General features: G+C 43.9%; 1 protein-coding gene across 1 annotated transcript in view; it reads right to left on the bottom strand.

Annotated features, from left to right (window-relative positions):
- EEPD1 (endonuclease/exonuclease/phosphatase family domain containing 1) overlaps nt 1-26,012 on the bottom strand; it is a 188,791-nt gene that overhangs the window by 67,657 nt on the left and 95,122 nt on the right. Inside the window, exon 2 of the mRNA XM_077269235.1 lies at nt 21,325-21,376. Within this exon, the coding sequence (XP_077125350.1) occupies nt 21,325-21,376 (52 nt within the window). The remainder of the gene's footprint in view (nt 1-21,324; nt 21,377-26,012) is intronic.

Raw genomic sequence — 26,012 nt, 5'->3', positions numbered from 1 at the left:
TTCCCCCTTCACAGTGAAGAGAGTAAAATTTTGTTGGCGTTCGATGAAGGATCGCTTCAATAAGGGTATCAGACAGGAGATGCGGGTTAAAAGTGGTGCTGCTCCAAAGCTTTCGAAGTATAAATATAATCGTATGCTGACTAGTGTTGAGCATTCCGATACTGCAAATATCGGGTATCGGACGATATTCGCTGTGTCGGAATTCCGATACCGAGTTCCGATATTTTTGCGATATCGGATACCAAAATCGGAAGTTCCCATAGTGCAATAATGCACTATAATTGAGTGTGGGCGGAGACTGCGTGTCTCTGTGTGGGCCTGCCGGGGGTCTGTGCGGGCCTGCCGGGGGTCTGTGCGGCCTGCCGGGAGGTCTGTGCGGCCTGCCGGGGGTCTGTGCGGCCTGCTGGGGGGTCTGTGCGGCCTGTCGGGGGTCTGTGCGTGCTGCCGGGGGGTCTGTGCGTGCTGCCGGGGGGTCTGTGCGGCCTGCCGGGGGGTCTGTGCGGCCTGCCGGGGGGTCTGTGCTGCTTGCCGGGGGTCTTTGTGTCTGTGCAGGCATCATCCGATGGGACTACAAGTCCCATAGGACGATGCCTGCTACAATGACAGTGATTGACACATTAGCCAATGATGGGACAGTAGTAGTCCCATCATCCGGCTAATGTGTTGAATGTAAAAAAAAAAAATACTACATACATGCTACATACATGCTACATACTACATACATACTACACGTTGTAGTATGCATGTTTTGGTGTGGTTTTTGATGCAGTTTTTGGTGCAGTTTTTGATGCAGGTTTTTGGTGCTGGTTTTGATGCAGTTTTTGCGCGGTTTTGATGCAGTTTTTGCGCGGTTTTGATGCAGTTTTTGGAAATAAATAAACGGAAAATGTGCATGATTTGAATGGAAACATGCATGAAAAAACGTATTCGGAGGCCGGATCCATCATTTCACACCTCAGTTTCATACGTTTCTTGCCGGATTCGTCGCTGTGCGTTTTTTCGCCAGACAGAAAAACCGTTCCTCGGTATGTGTTTTCCGTCCGGCGGAAACAGCTTTTTTGACGGATCCGGCAAAAAACGGATGAAATGTGTGGCCATCAGGCACAATCCGGCGCTAATACAACTCTATGAGAAAAAAATGGATCCGGCGGAAAAAAATGGATCCGGCGGAAAAAAAAGGATCCTGCAAATGTGCTCGCAGGATGCGTTTTTTACCTATAGACTTGTATTGCCGACGGATCACGACGGATGGCCACACGTCGTGTCCGTCATGAAACGGATCTGTCGTGTTTTGGCGGACCATCGGCACGAAAAAACATTCAAGTGAACTTTTTTTTGTCCATCGCGTCCGACATTTTCTACCGCGCATGCGCGGCTGAAACTCCGCCCCCTCCTCCCCGGACTTCAGAATGGGCAGTGAATGCATTGAAAAACTGCATCCGCTGCCCACGTCGTGCACAAATTTCACAACGTGCGTTGGTACGTCGGCCTGATGCATAGCGATGGACCCGTACCAATGCAAGGGTGAAAGAGGCCTTAATGAGCATTGAATTTAAAAAAACAAAAAAAACTGAAAAAAACGGCGTGGGCTCCCGCGCCATTTTCTGCGCCAGAGGGGGAAAGCCGATGGCCAGGGGCCAATATTTGTAGCCTGCTATGAATATCATCCCGCAGCTGTCTGCGTAGCCTTTACTGGCTATTAAAATAGGGGGACCCCCATAAAATGACGTGGGGTCCCCCTATATTTTATAGCAAGAAAGGCTACGCAGACAGCTGCGGGCTGATATTCATAACCTAGAGAGGGGCCATGGATATTGGCCCCCTCCGGCTACAAATACCAGTCCGCAGCCGCCCCGGAAATGGCGCATCTGTAAGATGCACCAATTCCAGCACTTAGCCTCTCTCTTCTCACTCCCGTGTAGCGGTGGGATATGGGGTAATAAGGGGTTAATGTCACCTTGCTATTGTAAGGTGACATTAAGCCGGGTTAATAACGGAGAGGCGTCAATAAGACGCCTATCCATTATTAATCCAATACTAGAAAAGGGTTAATAAAACACACACACATTAGGAAAAAAATCTACTATATAATTGTCTAAGGGTCACTTCCGTCTTTCTGTCTGTCCTTCTGTCTATTCATTGGTCGCGGCCTCTGTCATGGAAATCGAAGTCGCTGATTGGTTGTGGCAAAACGCCCTCGACCATTGCCACGACCAATCAGCGACGGCAAAATGGCCGCTCTTTCCTTCCCGCAGTCAGTGCCCACTCCATACTCCCATCCAGTCAGCCCTAATGCCAGCGTTACCGGAGCGCGGTGTAACGCACTCCGGTTACACAGCTATTAACCCTGTGTGACCAACTTTTTACTATTGATGCTGTGTATGCAGCATCAATAGTAAAAAGATCTAATGTTACAAATAAGAATAATAAAGAAAAAGGTTATTTTCACCCTCCAACGTCACCCGCTGTCCTCGCCAGTGCAAGCGGCAGGTTCCGGTGCCAAGGATGCTATGCGAGAAGGACCTTCCATGATGTCACGGTCATGTGACCTCGACATCATCACAGGTCCTGCGCTCATACCAACCCTGGGACCGGAAGCTGCCGCGTGCACCGCACACAGGCGCCAGGACTTCGAGGGGCCTTCGGAAGGTGAGTATAAGTTTATTTTTTATTTTAAGTCTTTTTTAACCACGCATATAGTGCCCACATTGCTATATACTACGTGGGCTGTGTTACGTACTGCGTGGGCTCTGTTATATACTACATCTCTGTGCTATATACTAACGTGGCTATGTTATATACTGCTTGGCTGCTATATACTGCGTGGGCTGTGATATATTACGTGGCCAGTGTTATATACTGCGGGGGCTGTGCTATATACTGCGTGGCTGCTATGTACTGCGGGGGCTGTGCTATATATTACGTGACCAGTGATATATACTGCGGGGGCTGTGCTATATACTGCGTGGCTGCTATATACTGCGTGGGCTGTGTGTGGCCAGTGTTATATATTACGTGTCCAGTGTTATATACTGTGGGGGCTGTACCATATACTGTGTGGCTGCTATGTACTCTGTGGGCTGTGAGTGGGCTGTGTTATATATTACGTGGCCAGTGTTATATACTGCGGGGGCTGCGCTATATACTGCGTGGCTGCTATGTACTGCGTGGGGTGTGCGTGGGCTGTTATATATTACGTGGCCAGTGTTACTGCGGGGGCTGTGCTATATACTGCGTGGCTGCTATGTACTGCGTGGGCTGTGTTATATATTACGTGACCAGTGTTATATACTGCGGGGGCTGTGCTATATACTGTGTGGCTGCTATGTACTGCTTGGGCTGTGCATGGGCTGTGTTATATATTACGTGGCCAGTGTTATATACTGCGGGGGCTGTGCTATATACTGTGTGGCTGCTATGTACTGCCTGGGCTGTGCTATATATTACGTGGCCAGTGTTATATACTGCGGGGGCTGTGCTATATACTGCGTGGCTGCTATATATTGCGTGGGCTGTGTATATACTGTTTGGGCTGTGTTATATACTGCGTGGCCACTGTTATACACTGCGTGGCCTGTATTAACGCAGCGGGTATTCTACAATATATATAATATATATAGGAGCCACATAGTATATAGCAAAGGCCACGTAGTATTTGTCTGCTATATACTACATGGCTCCTATATACTACGTGGCCTGTGCTATATACTATGTGGCTGCTATATACATACATACATACATATTCTAGAATACCCGATGCGTTAGAATCGGGCCACCATCTAGTATTTTAATATTCTTCATTTAACCATACTTACTATACTTCAGCGCCTGCAAAAAACCTAAAATAATAAACCATATACTACCTGTCTGCCATAGTCCAATTAATAACGAGTGTCCCACGGCGATCTCCCCTATAGAACAGTGACATCGGGTGATGTCACTGCTCTATAGGACCCTCAGTGACACACTGACAGGAGACAATGGCTCCTGCAGTGTATCACTGAGAGGTTACTTGAGTTCAACGTCTCACTTTATGGCAATTGCTGCATGGGAAAATGTCTCACACAGCAATGGCATAAAGTGAGACTAGGGACTATTTTTTTTTTTACAGTGGTGGAAGGATACCTTCCTCCCGTCATTGTGTTCCTGGAGCCCCTGGAGAGCGGTCGCATCAGCTGATGCTGCCGTTCTCCACAGGAGATCGTCATGGGACACTCGTGGATTCTGCGGATCAGGGAGTATATTGGTTGTTTGTTATTTTAATTTTTTTTTTCAGATGGCACTGGCGTCGGGGAAAAAAGTGACAAGTAATGGTGAGTGTGAACTCTATGCTTAATGTACTGTATGTCTGTATCTATGTATTGTATGTAATGTATGAATGTATTGTATGTAGTATGTATGATGTATGTAGTATGTATGTATGTATGTAGCATGTGTGTAGTATGTAGTATGTATGTTGTATGTATGTAGTATGTATGTAGCATGTATGTATGTTGTATGTATGTAGTATGCATGTATGGAGTATGCACGTAGTATGTATGTAGTATGTAGCATGTATGTAGCATGTATGTAGTTTTTTTTTTTTTTTTACATTCAACACATTAGCCGCATGATGGGACTACTACTGTCCCATCATTGGATAATGTGTCAATCACTGTCATTGTAGCAGGCATCGTCCGATGTGACTTGTAGTCCCATTGGACGATGCCTGCACACCCGCACAGACCCCCCGGCAGCCCGCACAGACCCCAGAGAGGCCCGTACAGACCCCCGGCAGGCCACACAGAGCCCCGGCAGGCCCGCACAGAGCCCCGGCAGGCCCGCACAGAGCCCCGGCAGGCCCGCACAGAGCCCCGACAGCCCGCACAGAGCCCCGACAGCCCACACAGACCCCCGGCAGCCAGAATAGAGCCCTGGCAGCCCTGCACAGACCCCCGGTAGCCCGCACAGACCCCCGGTAGCCCGCACAGACCCCCGGCAGCCCACATAGACACGCACAATGTCTGCCCACGCACCGCCCACACTCTTCCCCCCTCTGGAACAGGAAGGACAAGGACAGAAAGGGCTTATTTACATTCCGATATTTGTGTCCCATTGACTTGCATTGGTATCGGCGATATCCGATATTTTTGGGATATCGGCCAATGCAATCCGATACCGATACTTCTGTATATCGGAAGGTATCGCTGAACACTAATGCTGACTTTTCTGAGGCCTGCCCTTGCTCAGTGAATGTGAGTATCTTTTCTGTTGTCGGACTATTGTATAAACTTAAAAAAAAAAATGTAGTAATGTTTTTCTTTTATTTTCCACACAGAACCTGGAGAAGCACTATAGAACCTGGATCTTCCTCTGTTGGAGAGGCCCCTCATCGACCAGCCAATGAACCGTCTCAACAGTCCCAATCATCTATCAGCGATGTAGCAACCGGGCAGGTTTCACAGGTTGGGGAACAGGCAGCCGGTCCATCAGGTTTTCCCCTCTCCCAGCCCTCTGCCACTGCCTTTGTTGGGACTTCTCATCAGCAGCAGAGGGCCTGGGAGAGGTCAGTCATGCCCGAGTTTATTCACTTAAGCTCGGTATTCCAGGATGGGATGAAGGTGATTAGAGATAGACTGGACAATGGGATCACTCAGGTGGACACACTTTTCCAGGATGTCCACCGATGCCTTAACTGCCTGGAAGCTGACCTTCAGAGACCGGCAAGAAAATTTTTTTCAGCAATAGAGCGGGGTGTGTCGGAAAACCTTACACCTGAACTCCAGCTGAACATCATGTAGGCCTGCAAGGCTGCTTACAGCCAGGCATTACAGCAGCAGCAGTCCCGAAGTCCTATCAGTCGCAGGCCGGATTTTACCAGCATCAACAAGTACAGCATCATTAACATGTTCACCTAGTTCACAGCTACACCAGAGTGCAGCACCTCTGCAGCAAGCAGCATCTACCATGCTCCAGAGTGCAGCACCCTTGCAGCAAGCAGCATAAACCTCGCTCCAGAGTGCAGCACCCCTGCAGCAAGCAGCACCCATCACGCTCTAGAGTGCAGCATCCACCTCGCTCCAGAGTGCAGCACCCCTGCAGCAAGCAGCATCCACCACGCTGCAGAGTGCAGCACCATGTGCTGCTACAGAGGCCAAAACAAAGAAACTCAGGACTCCAACTATTCACTTGGAGCCACACCATAAGACCAGGAGCAAGAAATCTCGGACAAAAATTCTCGTAACCACCTCCACCCTCACCTCCCAATGTGTCTCTGTTGTCTAATATGTCACTCACTACCTTCCCTTGGTTGTCCCCCTTCCAATTTGTCTATCCCTTCCCACAGGTGAACTCTTAATGTGTCGTCTAACCCTAATGTGTCCAGTCCCATCCAGGAGCCAATCCTTCAATTAATTGCCCCTTCCCCTGTAACCCCTTCATCATCAAATGTAACTCAATCATCCCAGCTCAACACCCCCAAGGTTCACAATATATCACCGTCATACAGATCCTGAACATAAAACCCATTGTTTGTTTGTTGTTAAATAAAATTTTTATTTTGTTTGCACAATCCCTGTTTTCTTTGTCTCTTTATGTGAAAACACACACATGTGTGTATTGCATTGTTGAGTCAAGTTGTAACGGGTGTTTAACTTGAGGTGTTTTATTAGTAGTAAAGTCAGCAAACATATAACATTTACGTGTTATATTAAAGTGTATTAAACCATATCATCTTGCCATGCAAGACGTCCAATATCCGAAACAAAGTAAAGCAGCATGTGGGCAACTTCCACTGTAGTCCTCAGAGGATGATCATGGTAATTCTGAAAGTGGTATCAACAGGTTTGTCAAGTTCTAAGCATATCAACACACGCTTTGATTACATCATCAATTGTCTCAGTTTGATTGGTGTTCCCAAAACACGCCATTTTGATCTCAGCAAACCAAAGGCACACGCCACAGTTCTTCGTGCCCTTGTCAGTCGGTAGTTGAAAACCCTTTTAGTGTGATTCAAATTCCGACTCGAGTAGGTTTTTATGAGGTTGGCACACATTTGAAATGCCTCATCCCCAACCACAACAAACGACATTGGCGGTCCTTCAGTGTTCGGAAGAGGTTGTGGCGGTGGAAAATTAAAATTATTACCATACAAACGATGTCCCATGTCAGAGTTTTTGAAAGTCTGTGAGTCATTTCCTCATCCAAATAAGCCAATGTCAACGGTGACAAATCGATACTCAGCATCTGCAATCGCCATGAGAACAATCAAAAAGTATTTTTTGTAATTGAAATACTCGGATCAACTTCCAGCAGTTTTCAGAATCCGAATATGTTTGCCATCCACAGCCCCCACACAGTTAGGAAAATTACAAATTTCATTTAATTTTGCTGCATTTTTCAGCCAGAGTTCAGTTGTGGGTTGGGGGAGGAATTCTACACGCAGAATGTCACATAAAGCATGGCAGGTTTCTCCAACAATCCCAGAAAAAATATCAGTACCTGGCTTTTCTAACAATAATACAAACGACATGTTTATTTTTCGAAATTACGTACCTCAGGGTCACCAACAGACAATCCTCAGCAGGAATTGCTCTAAGTAGTTGCGTGTCCTGCCTGGTGATGGATCCTCGCACACGTTGCAGCAATTCATTGAAGCTCTGTTCAGACATCCTCGTGTAGTCCAAAGACGTCTCTGGGTTTGCACACAGCTAGGTGTGCAACGAGTGGTAGGCTCCACGACTCTCTTGGACTTCAACGATGGGGTGTTGCCAGTAGCAATGACGACGTCTTCTCCGTCTTGCTCTTCTTTCTTCTTTGCTAGCCACAGCAAAGGCAAAAGCCAATTTCAATTCCAAATCCAGATTCCAATAAAAGCTTTCCATGCCAAGATCCATCTTGTAGCTGTATACAGCAGCAAAAGGTGAGGATTTCATCTGTGTAGGGTCTACATATACAGAATCCCCATGAGACACGCCCATTGGGTGTGGCTTTTGTCAAGGAAATTCTCCTGGAACAGCACTTGCGGCATAACAAAATTCTTTGAAACTTTGAACGCATGCACAGGCAGCATTTTTTTGCGTCATGCATAAGCTGTTGTGGATAAAAACGCTGGGTAACCATGCGTTTGCATACGTTTTGGCATGCTTTTGCACATTCAGATGATACGCTGTGCACAGACACAAAATTAATGAGAATTTAGCCTGAGTAGACTGCAAATTAGAGGAAGACCATGCAAAGGGGAAAACTGTAGAAAAAAGCAGGATTGTTGTGAATTCTGCTCTTGGGTTCCCTCCGGTGGTTGTTGGTGGTAATACAGTTGTCCCTGGGTTGCAATCCTGAGCAGGTGTCCCTGCTGATTGCAGCTCTCTCTAAGTATTTAGGTTTGCAGGATCCATTAGCCCTTGCCAGTTGTCCATTGTTCTTGGAGGTTTTACATCTATGTCTGGTTCCTCCTGCCCTGCAGCCATATCAGCCAAGATAAGTGTCTGGGTTTTGTTTCTGCAGCACACATGCTGTGTGCTTTACTATTCAGTACTATTCATTGTTTTTTCTTGTCCAGCTTAGACTGTGTTTGGATTTTTTCAGTCAAGTTGGATTCCCAGGAGATGCAGATATACATTCCATGTCTTTAGTTAGATGGTGGAATTTTTGTATTATCTGCTGTGGATATTTTTAGGGTTTTAATACTGACCGCTTAGTATTCTATCCTATCCTTTTCTATTTAGCTAGAGTGGCCTCTTTTGCTAAATCCTGTTTTCTGCCTGCGTGCGTCTTTCCTCTAATACTCACAGTCAATATTTGTGGGGGGCTACCTATCCTTTGGGGTTCTGCTCTGAGGCAAGATAGAATTCCCATTTCCATCTATAGGGGTATTTAGTTCTCCGGCTGTGTCGAGGTGTCTAGGATGTGTTAGGTACACCCCACGGCTACTTCTAGTTGCGGTGTCAGTTTAGGGTTTGCGGTCAGTACAGGTTCCACCTACTCCAGAGAAAGTCTCATGCGGCTCCAAGGTCACCGGATCATAACACAGGATACAAGACATCTAATGGCTAGCTTAGCAGATTTTTCCTCATGTACTCACACAGCACAGCTGATACTGAATAGTTATGATTAGTTACCCTTTAAATTATCATATACCACTACTTTTTTACTATAAAAGGCCTTTATATAATGTAGAAGTCTGGAAAAGCTTAGGACATATACCTGTGATGAAAGCGCGCAATGTATACCATTTTATAGTCATGAAGTTGGATAAGTTGGAGATGCAACCCAATTGGCTAATAAAATCTACAATACACCTTTCTATAATTTCTTTTCTTTGCAGTGTATCGGCATACACCAGCCTCTTTTGGCATCTGTCTAGTTAATAAAGACCTGTTTTCTCAACGCATAATGTGCAGTGAACAGGGCCTTTCAGGAACTTTAATTTTATGTCAGGTATACATATACAGTGCCTACAAGTAGTATTCAACCCCCTGCAGATTTAGCAGGTTTAATAAGATGCAAATAAGTTAAAGGCTTCAAACAAGAGCAGGATTTATTAACAGATGCATCTTAAATAAATCTTACAAACCAAAAAGTTTTGTTGCTCAGTTAAATTTTTATAAATTTTAAACATAAAAGTGTGGGTGAATTATTATTCAACCCCTAGGTTTAATATTTTGTGGAATAACCTTTGTTTGCAATTACAGCTAATAATCGTCTTTTATAAGACCTGATCAGGCACAGGTCTCTGGAGTTATCTTGGCCCACTCCTCCATGCAGATCTTCTCCAAGTTATCTAGGTTCTTTGGGTGTCTCATGTGGACTTTAATCTTGAGCTCCTTCCACAAGTTTTCAATTGGGTTAAGGTCAGGAGACTGACTAGGCCACTGCAACACCTTGATTTTTTTGCCTCTTGAACCAGGCCTTGGTTTTCTTGGCTGTGTGCTTTGGGTCGTTGTCTTGTTGGAAGATGAAATGATGACCCATCTTAAGATCTTTGATGGAGGAGCGGAGGTTCTTGGCCAAAATCTCCAGGTAGGCCGTGCTATCAATCTTCCCATGGATGCGGACCAGATGGCCAGGCCCCTTGGCTGAGAAACAGCCCCACAGCATGATGCTGCCACCACCATGCTTGACTGTAGGGATGGTATTCTTGGGGTCGTATGCAGTGCCATCCAGTCTCCAAACGTCACGTGTGTGGTTGGCACCAAAGATCTCGACCTTGGTCTCATCAGACCAGAGAACCTTGAACCAGTCAGTCTCAGAGTCCTCCAAGTGATCATGAACAAACTGTAGACGAGCCTTGACATGACGCTTTGAAAGTAAAGGTACCTTACGGGCTCGTCTGGAACGGAGACCATTGCGGTGGAGTACGTTACTTATGGTATTGACTGAAACCATTGTCCCCACTGCCATGAGATCTTCCCGGAGCTCCTTTCTTGTTGTCCTTGGGTTAGCCTTGACTCTTCGGACAAGCCTGGCCTCGGCACGGGAGGAAACTTTCAAAGGCTGTCCAGGCCGTGGAAGGCTAACAGTAGTTCCATAAGCCTTCCACTTCCGGATGATGCTCCCAACAGTGGAGACAGGTAGGCCCAACTCCTTGGAAAGGGTTTTGTACCACTTGCCAGCCTTGTGACCCTCCACGATCTTGTCTCTGATGGCCTTGGAATGCTCCTTTGTCTTTCCCATGTTGACCATGTTTGAGTGCTGTTCACAAGTTTGGGGAGGGTCTCAAATAGTCAGAAAAGGCTGGAAAAAGAGATAATTAATCCAAACATGTGAAGCTCATTGTTCTTTGTGCCTGAACTACTTCTTAATACTTTAGGGGAACCAAACAGAATTCTGGGGGGTTGAGGGGTTGAATAATAAATGACCCTTTTCACAATTTAAAAAAAAAAGAAACCAAGAAATAACATTCTTTTTTGCTGCAGTGCATTTCACACTTCCAGGCTGATCTACAGTCCAAATGTCACAATGCCAAGTTAATTCCAAATGTGTAAACCTGCTAAATTTGCAGGGGGTTGAATACTACTTGTAGGCACTGTAGGGTTATAAGAAGTATATGAGAAATATCAGCTTCTAATACACCAGAAGCCAAATATTTAAAGCATCTAGATTGGTTTTATTAAGGGGTCAGAACTTCCTCAAACTACAGGTGTAGGAGGTGTCATAGCTACAATACTAAAGATTACATAACTTGGAGGTACAGTGACATAAAGATTATACGTCTGGAAACCAAGGCTCATGTAAAATGTATGCAACTCATCTGATCTGCCACTTAATCTTTAAACCACAAGATTAGAAAGGTAAATCGCATTACATATTCAAGTGACTCAATAAGATCCAATTTTCCCCTCCTGAAACGAAGCCTTGAGAACAGTTCCTTGTGAACAAGAAAACAATGGTTGGCTGAAGATCTGTGCTACATGGAGGTCACCCTCTCTTGGCAAGCTTTGTTTCACCAAGGCTCTCTGCCAAAAGGTATGTTTAGTTTTCACCCAGTGCAGCTGTGAAATCCAAACCTCCACCTAACCTGACAATAGATCTCAGAGGTGCTGACGGATTTAACCTTAACAACAGCAAGCCCTGGATTGTTCATTTATTATGATGCCCATCCCATCGAATTAAGAGCAGTAAAAAAAAAAAAAAACCATAACAAAACAATATTATGTAACGTGAAGTACCGTATGTCCATGGTTTTGACAAAGAGCAAATACATCGTGTAAGATAGTAATTATATTTATACTAGATTGTGGCCCGATTCTAACGCATCGGGTATTCTAGAATATGCATGTCCCCGTAGTATATGGACAATGATGATTCCAGAATTTGCGGCAGACTGTGCCCGTCGCTGATTGGTCGAGGCAACCTTTATGACATCATCGTCGCCATGGCAACCATTATGACATCTACGTCGATACTGTGCCCGTCGCTGATTGGTCGAGGCGAATTCGCGGCAGACTGTGCCCGTCGCTGATTGGTCGAGGCAACCTTTATGACATCATTGTTGACATGGCAACCATTATGTCATCTACGTCAATACTGTGCCTGTCGCTGATTGGTCGAGGCCTGGCGGCCTCGACCAATCAGAGACGCGGGATTTCCAGGACAGACAGACAGACAGACAGACGGAAAAACCCTTAGACAATTATATATATATAGATAGCAAATAACTAAATAAACTGGATACATTTGTATATTAAATATGAGTGCTGAGCCCATTAATCAGCTGTTTGGATTGCAGAAAAATCAAAGAATATGCATACTTTTACATCAAATTTTATTAGCGTGATGGGAAAATAAGAGAAGTGAGGTGCTATAACTAACCACAGATATTTACTATGCCCAGGCAACGCCGGGCTCTTCAGCTAGTATATATACAGTTAGGTCCATATATATTTGGACAGAGACAACATTTTTCTCATTTTGGTTATAGACATTACCACAATTTAATTTTAAACAAAACAATTCAGATGCAGTTGAAGTTCAGACTTTTAGCTTTCATTTGAGGGTATCCATATTAAAATTGGATGAAGAGTTTAGGAGTTTCAGCTCCTTAACCTGTGCCACCCTGTTTTTTAAAGGGACCAAAAGTAATTGGACAATTGACTCCAAGGCTATTTCATGGACAGGTGTGGGCAATCCCTTCGTTAGGTTATTCTCAATTAAGCAGATAAAAGGCCTGGAGTTGATTTGAGGTGTGGTGCTTGCATTTGGAAGGTTTTCCTATGAAGTAAATATGCGGTCAAAAGTGCTCTCCATGAAGGTGAAACAAGCCATTCTTAAGCTGTGAAAACAGAGAAAAAACCCATCCGAGAAATTGCTACAATACTAGGAGTGGCAAAATGTACAGTTTGGTACATACTGAGAAGGAAAGAAAGCACTGGTGATCTCATCAATGCAAAAAGACCTGGGCGCCCACGGAAGACAACAGTGGTGGGTGATCGCAGAATAATCTCCATGGTGAAGAGAAACCCCTTCACAACAGCCAACCAAGTGAACAAAACTCTCCAGGAGGTCGGCGTATCAATATCCAAATCTACCATAAAGAGAAGACTGCATGAAAGTAAATACAGAGGGTTCACTGCACGGTGCAAGCCACTCATAAGTGTCAAGAATAAAAAGGCTAGACTGGACTTTGCTAAAAAACATCTAAAAAAGCCAGCACAGTTCTGGAAGAACATTCTTTGGACAGATGAAACCAAGATCAACCTCTACCAGAATGATGGAAAGAGAAAAGTATGGCGAAGGCGTGGTACAGCTCATGATCCAAAGCATACCACATCATCTGTAAAACACGGTGGAGGCAGTGTGATGGCTTGGGCATGCATGGCTGCCAGTGGCACTGGGTCACTAGTGTTTATTGATGATGTGACACAGGACAGAAGCAGCCGAATGAATTCTGAGGTATTCTGAGCCATACTGTGTGCTCAGATCCAGCCAAATGCTGCAAAACTGATTGGTCGTCGTTTCATACTACAGATGGACAATGACCCAAAACATAAAGCCAAAGAAACCCAGGAGTCTATTAAAGCAAAGAAGTGGAATATTCTTGAATGGCCAAGTCAGTCACCTGATCTCAACCCAATTGAGCATGCATTTCACTTGTTAAAGACTAAACTTCAGACAGAAAGGCCCACAAACAAACAGCAACTGAAAACCACCGCAGTGAAGGCCTGGCAGAGCATCAAAAAGGAGGAAACACAGCGTCTGGTGATGTCCATGAGTTCAAGACTTCAGGCAGTCATTGCCAACAAAGGGTTTTCAACCAAGTACTAGAAATGAACATTTTATTTAAAATTATTGAATCTGTCCAATTACTTTTGGTCCCTTTAAAAACAGGGTGGCACATGTTAAGGAGCTGAAACTCCTAAACCCTTCATCCAATTTTAATGTGGATACCCTCAAATGAAAGCTGAAAGTCTGAACTTTAACTGCATCTGAATTGTTTTGTTTAAAATTCATTGTGGTAATGTCTATAACCAAAATGAGAAAAATGTTGTCTCTGTCCAAATATATATGGACCTAACTGTGTATATATATATATATATATATATATATATATATATATATAGTGTACACAGTTGTGCAGTTGTGCTCAAAAGCTATATATACAGTGGTATGGCGACTGGTCATGAGATTAATGTATCACAGAGGCCCTGTGATGGAAGCCTGGGCGTGTTTTGCTCAGCAGATCTACTGCTGAGGGTTTTACTACACATTGGGAGGCTTCTGGGTGACTTGGAGAGATGGGTGGGTCCAGTCACCTACATACCCACCCACAGGGGTGTGTCTGAACACCTAGGATGGTTGTGTGTTTGAGGACCTGCGGTGATGTCACAATCACCTGACTAGCCATGTGATAGGTACCTGGGTGTGGTTACAACTATGTAATGGAGGTGTGTTTGGCACATGTGTGTGAGTGTTTTGGAGTCCATCAGTGTGGAGAGATTTCCATCTGTCCAGGCTGGACACTACAGAGTGGTCTGTGTGCAGTGAAAGAGAAGTGTTCCTGCATGTGTGGCTCCAGACCAAAACCTGCTTGCTGGACATCGCACAGCTTGGGAAGCAGTGCTGGCTAGTCTGAGCCAGAGGAAGGAGGTCTGTGAGATACCTCCGGAGTGGACGGTCTGAGAACCATGAGTGATACTGACCGGGGTCAGTGAGAACTGTTTGTGGCATACCTCTCAGGAGAAGAGGGATCTGGGTACCTGTGTGGCCGACACCAACAGGTAATGGACAGGAATCCGTGTCATGCTGACCGGAGTCCGTGAGAGACTGTGCTTATTGGATACCTCTGAGGACAAGAGGCATCCGGGACTCTGTGTGGCCGACACCAACAGGAAACGGATAGGAATCCGTGTTATGCTGACCGGGGTCAGTGAGAAACTGTGTTTATGCTATAGAGCGAAATGTGTAACGGACTGTGTACTGGCTGCTGCATACTACTTGGTTCCTGAGGAGCGGCTTATGCTTCTTACTAATAAACCGAATGGACTTTTTTTTAACCCTGAGTGTCCCAGCGTATGCCCCAGCGACCAGCAAAGCAAGTAATCCCTGTCCACAGATAGTGTGCATCATTACAATACATATAAACTTTTTCTCCGCTCATGGTTAGTGGTCGGGGTATGTAAACTTTTGAGCACTACTGCGTATATATATATATATATATATATATATATATATATATATATATATAATTTATATACACACTGCTCCAAAAAAATAAAGGGATGAAGGGAACACTAAAATCCCACATCCTAGATATCACTGAATGAAATATTCCAGTTGTAGATCTTTATTCATTACATAGTGGAATGTGTTGAGAACAATAAAACCTAAAAATTATTAACGTAAATCACAACTAATATCCCACGGAGGTCTGGAGTTCGAATGATGCTCCAAATCAAAGTGGAAAATTTACAGGCTGATTCAACTTCAGAGGAAATGCCTCAAGACAAGGAAATGATGCTCAGTAGTGTGTGTGGTCTCCACGTGCCTATATGAACCCCCTACAATGCCTGGGCATGCTCCTGATGAGGCGGCAGATGGTCTCCTGAGTAGTGATGAGCGAGTATACTCGTTGCTTGGGTGACCTCCGAGTATTTGTGACTGCTCGGAGATTTAGTTTCATCGCGGCAGCTGAATGATTTACAGCTACTAGCCTGCTTGATTACATGTGGGGATTCCGAAGCAACCAGGCAACCCCCACTTGTACTCAGCCTGGCTAGTAACTGTAAATCATTCAGCTGCCGCGATCAAAACTAAATCTCCGAACACTAACAAATACTCGGAGACCACCCGAGTGCGCTCGGGAAAACCCGAGCAACGAGTACACTCACTCATCACTACTCCTGAGGGATCTCCTCCCAGACCTGGACTAAGGCATCCGGCAACTCCTGGACAGACTGTGGTGCAACGGGATGTTGGTAGATGATGCGAGACATGATGTCCCAGATGTGTTCAATCGGATTCAGGTCTGGGGAATGGGCGGGCTAGTCCGTAGCTTCAATGCCTTCATCTTGCAGGAACTGCTGACACACTCCAGCCATATGAGGTCTGGTATTTTCCTGCATTAAGAGGAATCCAGGGCCAACCGCACCAGCACATGGTCTCACAAGGGGTCTGAGGATCTCATCTCGTTACCTAATGGCAGTCAGGCTACCTCTGGCGAGCACATGGAGGGCTGTGTGGCCCTCCAAAGAAATGCCACCCCACACCATTACTGACCCACTGCCAAACCAGTCATGCTGAAGGATGTTGCAGGCAGCAGATCGCTCTCCACAGTATCTCCAGACTCTGTCACGTCTGTCACATGTGTTCAGTGTGAACCTGCTTTCATCTGTGAAGAGCACAGGGTGCCAGTGGCGAATTTGCCAATCCTGGTGTTCTGTGGCAAATGCCAAGAGTTCTGCACAGTGTTGGGCTGTGAGCACAGCCCCTATTTGTGGACGTCGGGCACTCAGACCATCCTCATCGAGTCGGTTTCTAACTGTTTGTGCAGACACATGCACATTTGTGGCCGGCTGGAGGTCATTTTGCAGGGCTCTGGCAGTGCTCCTCCTGTTCCTCCTTGCACAAAGGCTGAGGTAGCGGTCCTGCTGCTGGCTTGTTGCCCTCCTATGGCCTCCTCCACATCTCCTGGTGTAGTGGCCTGTCTCCTGGTAGAGCCTCCAGCCTCTGGACACTATGCTGACAGACACAGCAAACCTTCTTGCCACAGCTCGCATTGATGTGCCATCCTGGATGAGCTGCACTACCTGAGCCACTTGTGTGGGTTGTAGAGTCCGTCTCCTGCTACCATGAGTGTGAAAGCACAACCAACATTCAAAAGTGACCAAAACATCAGCCAGAAAGCATTGGTACTGAGATGTGGTCTGTGGTCTCCATCTGCAGAACCTCTCCTTTATTGAGTGTGTCTTGATAATTGGCAATAATTTCCATCTGTTGTTTATTCCATTTGCACAACAGCATGTGAAATTGATTGTCAAACAGTGTTGCTTCCTAAGTGAACAGTTTGATTTCACAGAAGTTTGATTTACTTGGTGTTATATTCTGTTGTTTATTTGTTCCCTTTATTTTTTTGAGCAGTGTTTATATATAATGTTGGAAATGTTTCAATTAACGCTAATTGCAAAGTTTTTTGATGCTTCATATGGTATGCCCAGGTGCAGATTGGAAAATTAAAATTCCTGAGGGGCCAGCCACATGACTGTTGTGAAAAGCCGAACCAATAGGTTAAAATTATTTCTGCTCAATATTACTATTAACATATTAATTATAATTATTTTATATTATTATTATTATTATTATTAATAATTGCATGACTGAATATTGAGAAGAATTAAGTATGCAGGTATACTGTATGAGCCCGCACACAGAGGCCCTATTTACAGTAGGAGCCCACACAACTCCCTATACAGCGCAAGAGCCCACACACCATACAGTATGAGCCCCTACATAGACTTCCATGTACACTATGAGCCTCACGTAGCCTTCCATGTACAGCATGTGTCCCACGTACCCTCTGATGTACAGAATTTGCCCCACATAGGCTCTGATATACAGTATGATTCCCACATAGCCTCATATGTAAAGAATGAGCCCCGCATAGCCTTTTATATACAGTATGATTCCCACATAGCTCCCTATGCACAGAATAAGCCCCATATAGCCTCTTATATAGCATATGCCCCATACAACCTGCTGGCTCACACACTGATTGGATGAAGATGTAGTCAGCGGCGCCGTCCTCCACCAATGTATTCACAGCTGTCTGCATCCACAGAATGTGGAGAACGGTGACAGCGAGCAGTGGATGGAAGACAGGTGTGAGGGCATGGCGTAGCCCGCGGGCCACTGTTTCAGTTCTTCTGTCTCCATCCGTGGGCCGGACTGGAACAGCCAGAGGGCCAAATGTGGCTCGCGGGCCGTACTTTGCCCAGGTATGCACTGGAGCATTGAAATGGTTGCAACAGTGTAGCTTACAACATCTTTATATTGGGGTTTCTAATTTTATGCAGAAAACAGAATATTTCTTGCGTAGTGAAAAATTAAAAACTTTGAATATAAATGTTTGCATTCCGTTACAGTAGGCAAAGATATTGAAAATTGTGAGAAAATCAGAAAAGGTAATAAACTGATGTTGAGCTGTTAAAGGGGTTTTATACATTCAGGATAGTGGACCCTTAAAGGGAACCTGTCACCCCGTTTTTTCCGTATGAGATAAAAATACTGTTAAATAGGGCCTGAGCTGTGCATTACAATAGTGTATTTTGTGGACGCCGATTCCCCACCTATGCTGCCGAAATACGTTACCAAAGTAGTCGTTTTCGCCTCTCAATCAGGCTGGTCTGGTCAGATGGGCGTGGTGTCTTCCCCCAGATCTTGCTTAGTTTTCCGTTGGTGGCATAGTGGTGTGCGCATGCCCAAGTCCAGAATCCACTGCACAGGGGAGGGAAAATAGCGCGATCTGCGCTATTCCCCTGGTGATCGGTGGGGGCGGCCATCTTCCTGTGGCCGCGCGTGCGCAGATCGAGCACTCTGCTGCCCGGGGCTTCAGGAAAATGGCCGCGGGATGCCGCGCGTGCGCAGAAGGAGATCCTGAACTCTGCTTCAGGAAAATGGCCGCCGCGATCTCCATCTGCGCACGCGCGGCATCCCGCGGCCATTTTCCTGAAGCCCCGGACAGCAGAGCACTCGATCTGTGCACGCGCGGCCACAGGAAGATGGCCGCCCCCACCGATCACCAGGGGAATAGCGCAGATCGCGCTATTTTCCCTCCCCTGTGCAGTGGATTCTGGACTTGGGCATGCGCACACCACTACGCCACCAACGGAAAACTAAGCAAGATCTGGGGGAAGACACCACACCCATCTGACCAGACCAGCCTGATTGACAGGCGAAAATGACTACTTTGGTAACGTATTTCGGCAGCATAGGTGGGGAATCGGCGTCCACAAAATACACTATTGTAATGCACAGCTCAGGCCCTATTTAACAGTATTTTTATCTCATATGAAAAAAACGGGGTGACAGGTTCCCTTTAACACTGTGAAATAGCAGAAATAAATACAGCAGGTACTCACCCTCTCCGGGTCCAGCACCGGATTCATTCATGCCTCTACTCTGGTCTTAGTGTTTTGGTTTCATCTGAGTGAGATTGACAGCGCGAGTCACCACTGTAGCCGATCACTGAGCTTTCTAGCTTGTGCCACCTGGATCAGCATAGCTACTGAGCCCAGTGATTGTCTGCAGCAGTGATGCGCACTGTTGATGTGAAGTCACCGTTGCAGCAACAATACAGCAGCGGTGGGAATCCAGTGTTGGACCTGGTGAGGGTGAATACCTGCTCTCTTTGTTATTTTTGGTATTAAACAGAATTTGGGTTTACTTTTTGGAAAATGGAAAATCTACAGTATGTACATTGGTTACACAGTCATACACGGGCAGCTAAGGGACTTTATTTATAAGGGGCAATAAGGCAGCTATTTTTTTCGATTCCCCTGCACATATTCCCGCTCAGCTCAGGCGCGTTCCAAATAGGGCGAAAGGAAAAAGCATTGCATATGTTGAAACCCAACATGACCACTGACATCCATGGGAAGTCAGCACAGCCCTATGCACTACATACTGATTGTAACACAAGATTGATAATGACCCCATTAATTTTGCCATTTGCCATTGATTCATTATAGGTATTTCTTTCCTAAAAGAAAGAAAGTAGGTGTCCAAAAAGGACACTCCCTTTTATTTTCTACAAACAAACTTGCTACATAAAAATGAGTGATTTCAGAACCTGATATGTTTACAATGCATTTTTACTAACAAGAAGCTATGTGACCCCAACAATGAGATTTTATTCATGGGGTCTATTGAGTAGACAATGTATTTTAACAAGGATATGCTACTAAAGCAACCGAACCAACACAAAGACCAGCCGTTGTGTCACTTCTTATTAGCAGCACTGTATCATGTCCTATCTGTACAGTGACAACCACAAGTAATAGCTCAACGGCCACATCCTGCACATATTTTGAATGTAAAAAAGTGCAGTGGAAGAAAAACATGGGATGTCTGTTTTATGTTTCCAGAGTAAAATGTAAATCCATCATGATGCACTAAACTGTGTGTACAACGCAGCTGGATAATATGATATCTGCTGGTGGGACACATTATGATTTGGCTCATTGTGCAAATCCTTCAGGCTGCCGTCACACTAGCAGTATTTGGTCAGCATTTTACATCAGTATTTGTAAGTCAAAACCAGGAGTGGAACAATTAGAGGAAAAGTATAATAGAAACATATGCACCACTTCTGTATTTATCACCCACTCCTGGTTTTGGCTACAAATACTGATGGAAACTACTGACCAAATACTCAACGTGTGCACATGGCCTTGCAATTTGGAATATTCTGTTTAAAGTCATCAGTGCTGCATCAAAATCCATTCTTTTACCTTTACATTAATACATTAGAATTGAATAGTATATTATCATTTGTTTGGATGATATACACTTTATGGCTAGAAAGTATACATTGATGTGGTATTTAGACCAAGACTAGACAGGATTTTATGTAAAAAATGCTTTACCAGTATATAATAAACAGTTCTCAAACTTTCTAAAATTATTTTTATTCAAATTTGTTTAACTTTGTAGTATAGAAACAGAAATGTTTCCATTTACTAGGGCAGAAAACGGTGACAGCTGCCGCTCTGTATTCTCAGAGCAGTGACTGAACTCACGGCGGCACCGTCCCCCTGACTGATACCGCAACACTGCGAGGGGAATAAAGTTAATTTTCTTCCTGCAGCGTTCTGCTAAGTGCAACCGCAGGGCAGGTTAGTAACACTATTAACCTGCTGATTAAACCCATATCTGCAGGTTAATGCAGTTTTTTTCTGGTGACAGGTTCCCTTTAAAATACAACAAAGTGGCCAAAAAAGTGGCACAAAGTCAACCAAGAGGTAGTAAAAGTTTTACAAAAATGCAAAACTGTGTGATAAACTTGTCGCATTTTTTAGACTGCCTAAATATTTGACATAATTAGCCAACCTTCCCCATGTGCTGTCCCCAGACATCCTGGTTAGTTTATACTAAATGAACGTGATTTGTGCTTTATAACCGCTGTCATTTCTGAAACTTTTACTGATTGTTAAACTTTCTAGTCTTCTGCTTTCAGAACACATCATGCGATCTTAATAACAGTCAATTATAAGTACGAATATAATATGAGAATGGCATAATTACTGTCAGGTGATATTACAGAAATTTCTCCTATAATGTCCAAGGAATTAGGGCTTATTTATAGCATTCAAATATAATATAAATCATCAGTAAAAAAAAAATAGCAGTTACCTTTTCCAGAGCATCTTTATCTGTCAGCTCCTGAACAGCTACAAGCTTGATGCTGAGGATGAAATGAAAGATTAATAAGTAATGGATATAGAGAGTGGTCTATCAAATAGCAGAATGACCCTTACTGTCAGCTAGGGCGGGTTGTCCATAGTTAGGAAAAAAGGGTCAGCGACTGTTTGTAGAAACAAAGCCAGTTCCAAATAAGAATAGTAAAGCTATCCCAATAGTAAGGGTTTGAAGTAGAGTATTTGTTAGAGCTATAGCACATTGTGCACCAGTTATTCATTTATTTTACTCGCTTATATAGCACCATTAATTTCACAGCGCTTTACGGACATTTTTGGCACTGTCCCCAATGGGGCTCAGAATCTAAATTCCCTATCAGTATGTCTTTGGAATGTGGGAGGAAACCGGAGAACCCGGAGGAAACCCACGCAAACACAGGAGAACATACAAACTCCTTACAGATGTTGTCCTTCGTGGGATTTGAACCCAGGACCTCAGCGCAGCAATGCTAACCACTGAGCCAATATCTGTCCATGGAGTGGATTTGCACCATCCACTTTTTCATCAACATTCTGTTAAATATTTTAACACCTTTGTAAATACATTTATTGCATGTGTATTTTTCTAGCACAGTTTTTCCACTTCCCAGTACCTTTTTCCTCTCTAGACAAAGGCTGGAAAATATTGCACTAAACTATGCTCACAGTGCTTAGAAGAAAGGAGAGAATAGCATATTAACAAATCAGAGTGTGCATACAGTAGTCTAAGAAGCTGGAAACCATTGTACCGAAATGAAAATTGGACTTGGGATAACGAAACTCTATTAGAACGATTGGAAAGCTGGCCACTGGGTATTTTACCAAATGTGGACCACTCAACATCTTAAAACATCAGGCTGGTCAACATATGATGATACAATGAACATCATGTCAGGGCCAGAAGCTGCACAAAGATCAAGCACCTGCAGGATGAGGGAGCCAGCTGAGACAGCCGACTCCCCATAGAGGAAGCAGAGATGGTTTATTACCATCTCTGTCTTCCTGACTGTTGTATACACAGTGCTGGGTATACAGTATTTCCTCCTACTGTCCCAGAAATAATGTGATCAACGGGTGCCAGCGATAAGGATGAGTTTCTGGGTCTTAGCATATCCAGATCAGCTTGGCAATACAAACAGGAGGCTGAGTTTATCCTGAAACTAAGTCTGATATACCAGCCCTAGTTGCAGAGGAAGTTAGTAATAATAAAAAGGTAATTAAGTGTTGAAATGCTATCCTAAAGCTCTTTATGTCCATATAGGGGGAGGGGAATTATGTGTAAAATAAAGGAAAAAAATATATAGATAAGAAAGCATGGAAAAAAAATAAAACAAAATAAAAAAAGAAAGTCATTGCCAGTCTACAAAGCTAAGATGTTGATTTAGCCACAATTTTTTCATTTTCACAACAGGGGATAAGGGTAAATGGACCCCACAATTTATTACGCAATTTCTCATGAGATCAGTAATACCGCATGTGTGAGGTGAGAAATCCCTGCTTGGTCACCCGGTAGGGCTCAAAACGACAGCAGGGCCATTTGACTGAACTAGATTATAGATGCCAAGCTGAAGGTGCAGAGCCCTTGAGGAGCCAAAGCAGCAAACAAATAAAGGTACACTATTAAGGAAACTATACCCAGCAAGGAATTCATCCAGGGGTGTAGTGACCATTATTAGTACATCGGACTTTTACAGAATGTTATAATGATGGCCACTGACAATGATATATTATTTTTTTTGTGCTAAAATAACCTCATATACTGTATGGTGGTACACTTCTGTATTGGCATAGGGAGAGGCTGAAACTGTTGATAGACACCATTTACAGAGCGTCTGAGGTGACAGAATAGCAGAAAAAAAAACAAAAGTAACCCCAATTTGGAATTTACACCCCTCAGGAAATGAATCTCCCGATATAGTAGCTATTTTAATCCCACACACTTTATTCAGAAATAAATAAGCAATTGGTGATGCAGTGTGAAAATCGCAAATATGCCAACATAGTGCCGATTACACTGTGCTCAGCTTGTGATTCTATAAACGCCATACATTTGTATTGTTCTTTTGTTCTGTCCCCTACAGCAATGCCACACATATGGTCGGTGACTGCTGCGGACACTGTGTGGCTCAGAAGGTAGTGCAGGCATTTGGCTTTGGGTGCACGGAGTTTCCTGGATTGGGGTTTGACTACCATGCTGTTTTTCTAGATCTTATGAGCTACTAGCTGCTATCTGTAAACTCCCTATTTTGCCATTCTCAAAGCCATGCAAAGGGAACTATAACTTTTTTATTGTTTCACCGACACCGCATGAAGCATTATTTTTTTGGGAAACGAGTTGACGTTTCAATGATGCTATTTCGGTGTACATACAATTTTTGAATATATTTTTATGCCATTTTTTTCTGTGGCAGTATGATGAAAAAAACATTTTGGCATGCGTTTCTATTAAATCGTGTTCACTATAGGCTAATTAATGTGACAGATTTATAGATCAGGTCACTATGGATGAAGTGATACACAATTATGTGTATTGTTTTCTAAACTTTTTTTTTTTTCTACAGAAAACTTGTGTTTTTAATGACAAACTTTCTTTTGTTACTTTTCACACCTTTGTATTTTTTTTTTCTTTTTACAAATTTTACTGGATTGTTTTATTTAGTCCTAGCATGGGACTTGAACATTTACTTTTCAGATTGCTAATGAAGTACACCACATACCTTATGTATTGCAGGAGCAGGATATTAGAACTGTCACACTAACCCATGGTCACCGAACAGAAACTTGCACCCCCCCACCCAAGTCCATGACTTGGTCTTCAACTGCCATGGTGATCACGGGGTGCTGATGAGGTGAAAAAGGGAGCCTCTTACCTCCATTATTCATCTAGATGAACAAGATGGGGCGTGACTTAGCCTGCCCGGCAGTTTCATCAAAATTTACGCCACTCCTGACTGGGGCAACATTTCTGGCAGAGGTGCAAATGATGAGTCTAATTCATTAATGGTGTGTGCATCCTACTCCAGTAGTGTCTTAATTAAGAATGGTGTACAAAAGGCTAGTCTTAATGAATTGGGTATACAATTATGGAATCATCTCTATCGCAAACTCCTAGTACTTGAACATCACTCCATTCATGATCCTGAGCAGCAACCGATGGTCATCCTGTTTAAAGAGTTGAATATAAAAGTTGCCCGTTCAATGTGGCTCTAGCACAGCGTACTAGCAGAATAATAAATTAACAGTAAACAGGCATAAGGAAATTATAATACTTATAACACAAACAGAACGCCCAAACATGAGGAAAACAAGGGTTAAGTGCGGATTAAAATCATATACATAACATACCACATGATAACGTAACCACAACCTGCACGAGCCAAATAAATCCAGTCTAAGTTGTTTTCCAAGTTCCATGCAGCAATGTAATGTGTGTACTGTACAGCCCCAGAGCACATGTACGGGCGGCTCTGGATCATCTGCATACACTATAAACCATTGTTTAAAATACATAAGATTTGTTTTAGTACTTTTTGACAGTAAAATTAGTTTTGCTGTAAATCAGTTTCCTTTCTTTTCTCTAATATGAAACATATCAGCAGAGAATGCATGTCTCCCTGGGGACTGGTTTTCCCAGAATTACTGTCTTACCTACCAATAACTGAAGATAATACAGGCCTCCACACTAAACAATGGAGTATTTTCACATTAGTGACATCGCTCAATTATATTTTTCGGAAGAACTGTAAAGTTGTGAAATTGCTAAAGCTCTTAACTGAAAAATGTCTGTTTCTGAGATGGTGTATAAATAAGAATGGTCAATGACCATGTAGCTTAGCTCGGGATAATGTCAGACTGAGACCATTCTACTAAGCCCGAAGGGAAGTGTTCAATTGTCAGCATTTCTTATAATAAAACTAGAATTGGGATCAAATGTTGTTTCAGTAGCTCCTCTCTAAGGTATTGGTGTCTTAGCAAAATGCAATGTAACAGATGGGAGCAAACAAATGTTGCAGGGCTTGAATAATGCAACAGCGGCATCAGACAGTGACTTTGCATTGCTGTCATTAGAGACATGGGGCCCAGATACAGTGCCTTGAGAAAGTATTCGGCCCCCTGGAACTTTACAACCTTTTCCCACATATCATGCTTCAAAAATAAAAGATACCAAATGTAAATTTTTGGTGAAGAATCAACAAGTAGAACACAATTGTGAAGCTGAACGAAATTTATTGGTTATTTTAAAATTTTGTGGAAATTCAAAAACTGAAAAGTGGGGAGTGCAATATTATTCGGCCCCTTTAACTTAATACTTTGTTGCGCCACCTTTTGCTGGGATTACAGCTGCAAGTCACTTGGGGTATGTCTCTATCAGTTTTGTACATCGAGAGACTGAAATTCTTGCCCATTCTTCCTTGGCAAACAGCTCGTGCTCAGTGAGGTTTGATGGAGATCACTTGTGAACAGCAGTTTTCAGCTCTTTCCACAGATTCTCGATTGGATTGAGGTCTGGACTTTGACTTGGCCATTCTAACACCTGGATACATTTATTTGTGATCCATTCCATTGTAGATTTTGCTTTATGTCTGGGATCATTGTCTTGTTGGAAGACAAATCTCTGTCCCAGTCTCAAGTCTTTTGCAGACT

The sequence above is a fragment of the Ranitomeya variabilis genome, chromosome 6, assembly GCF_051348905.1.
Source record: "Ranitomeya variabilis isolate aRanVar5 chromosome 6, aRanVar5.hap1, whole genome shotgun sequence".
Lineage (NCBI taxonomy): Eukaryota > Metazoa > Chordata > Amphibia > Anura > Dendrobatidae > Ranitomeya > Ranitomeya variabilis.
The sequence above is the reverse complement of the archived record's forward strand: the minus strand, read 5'-3'. Positions and strand labels throughout refer to the sequence as shown.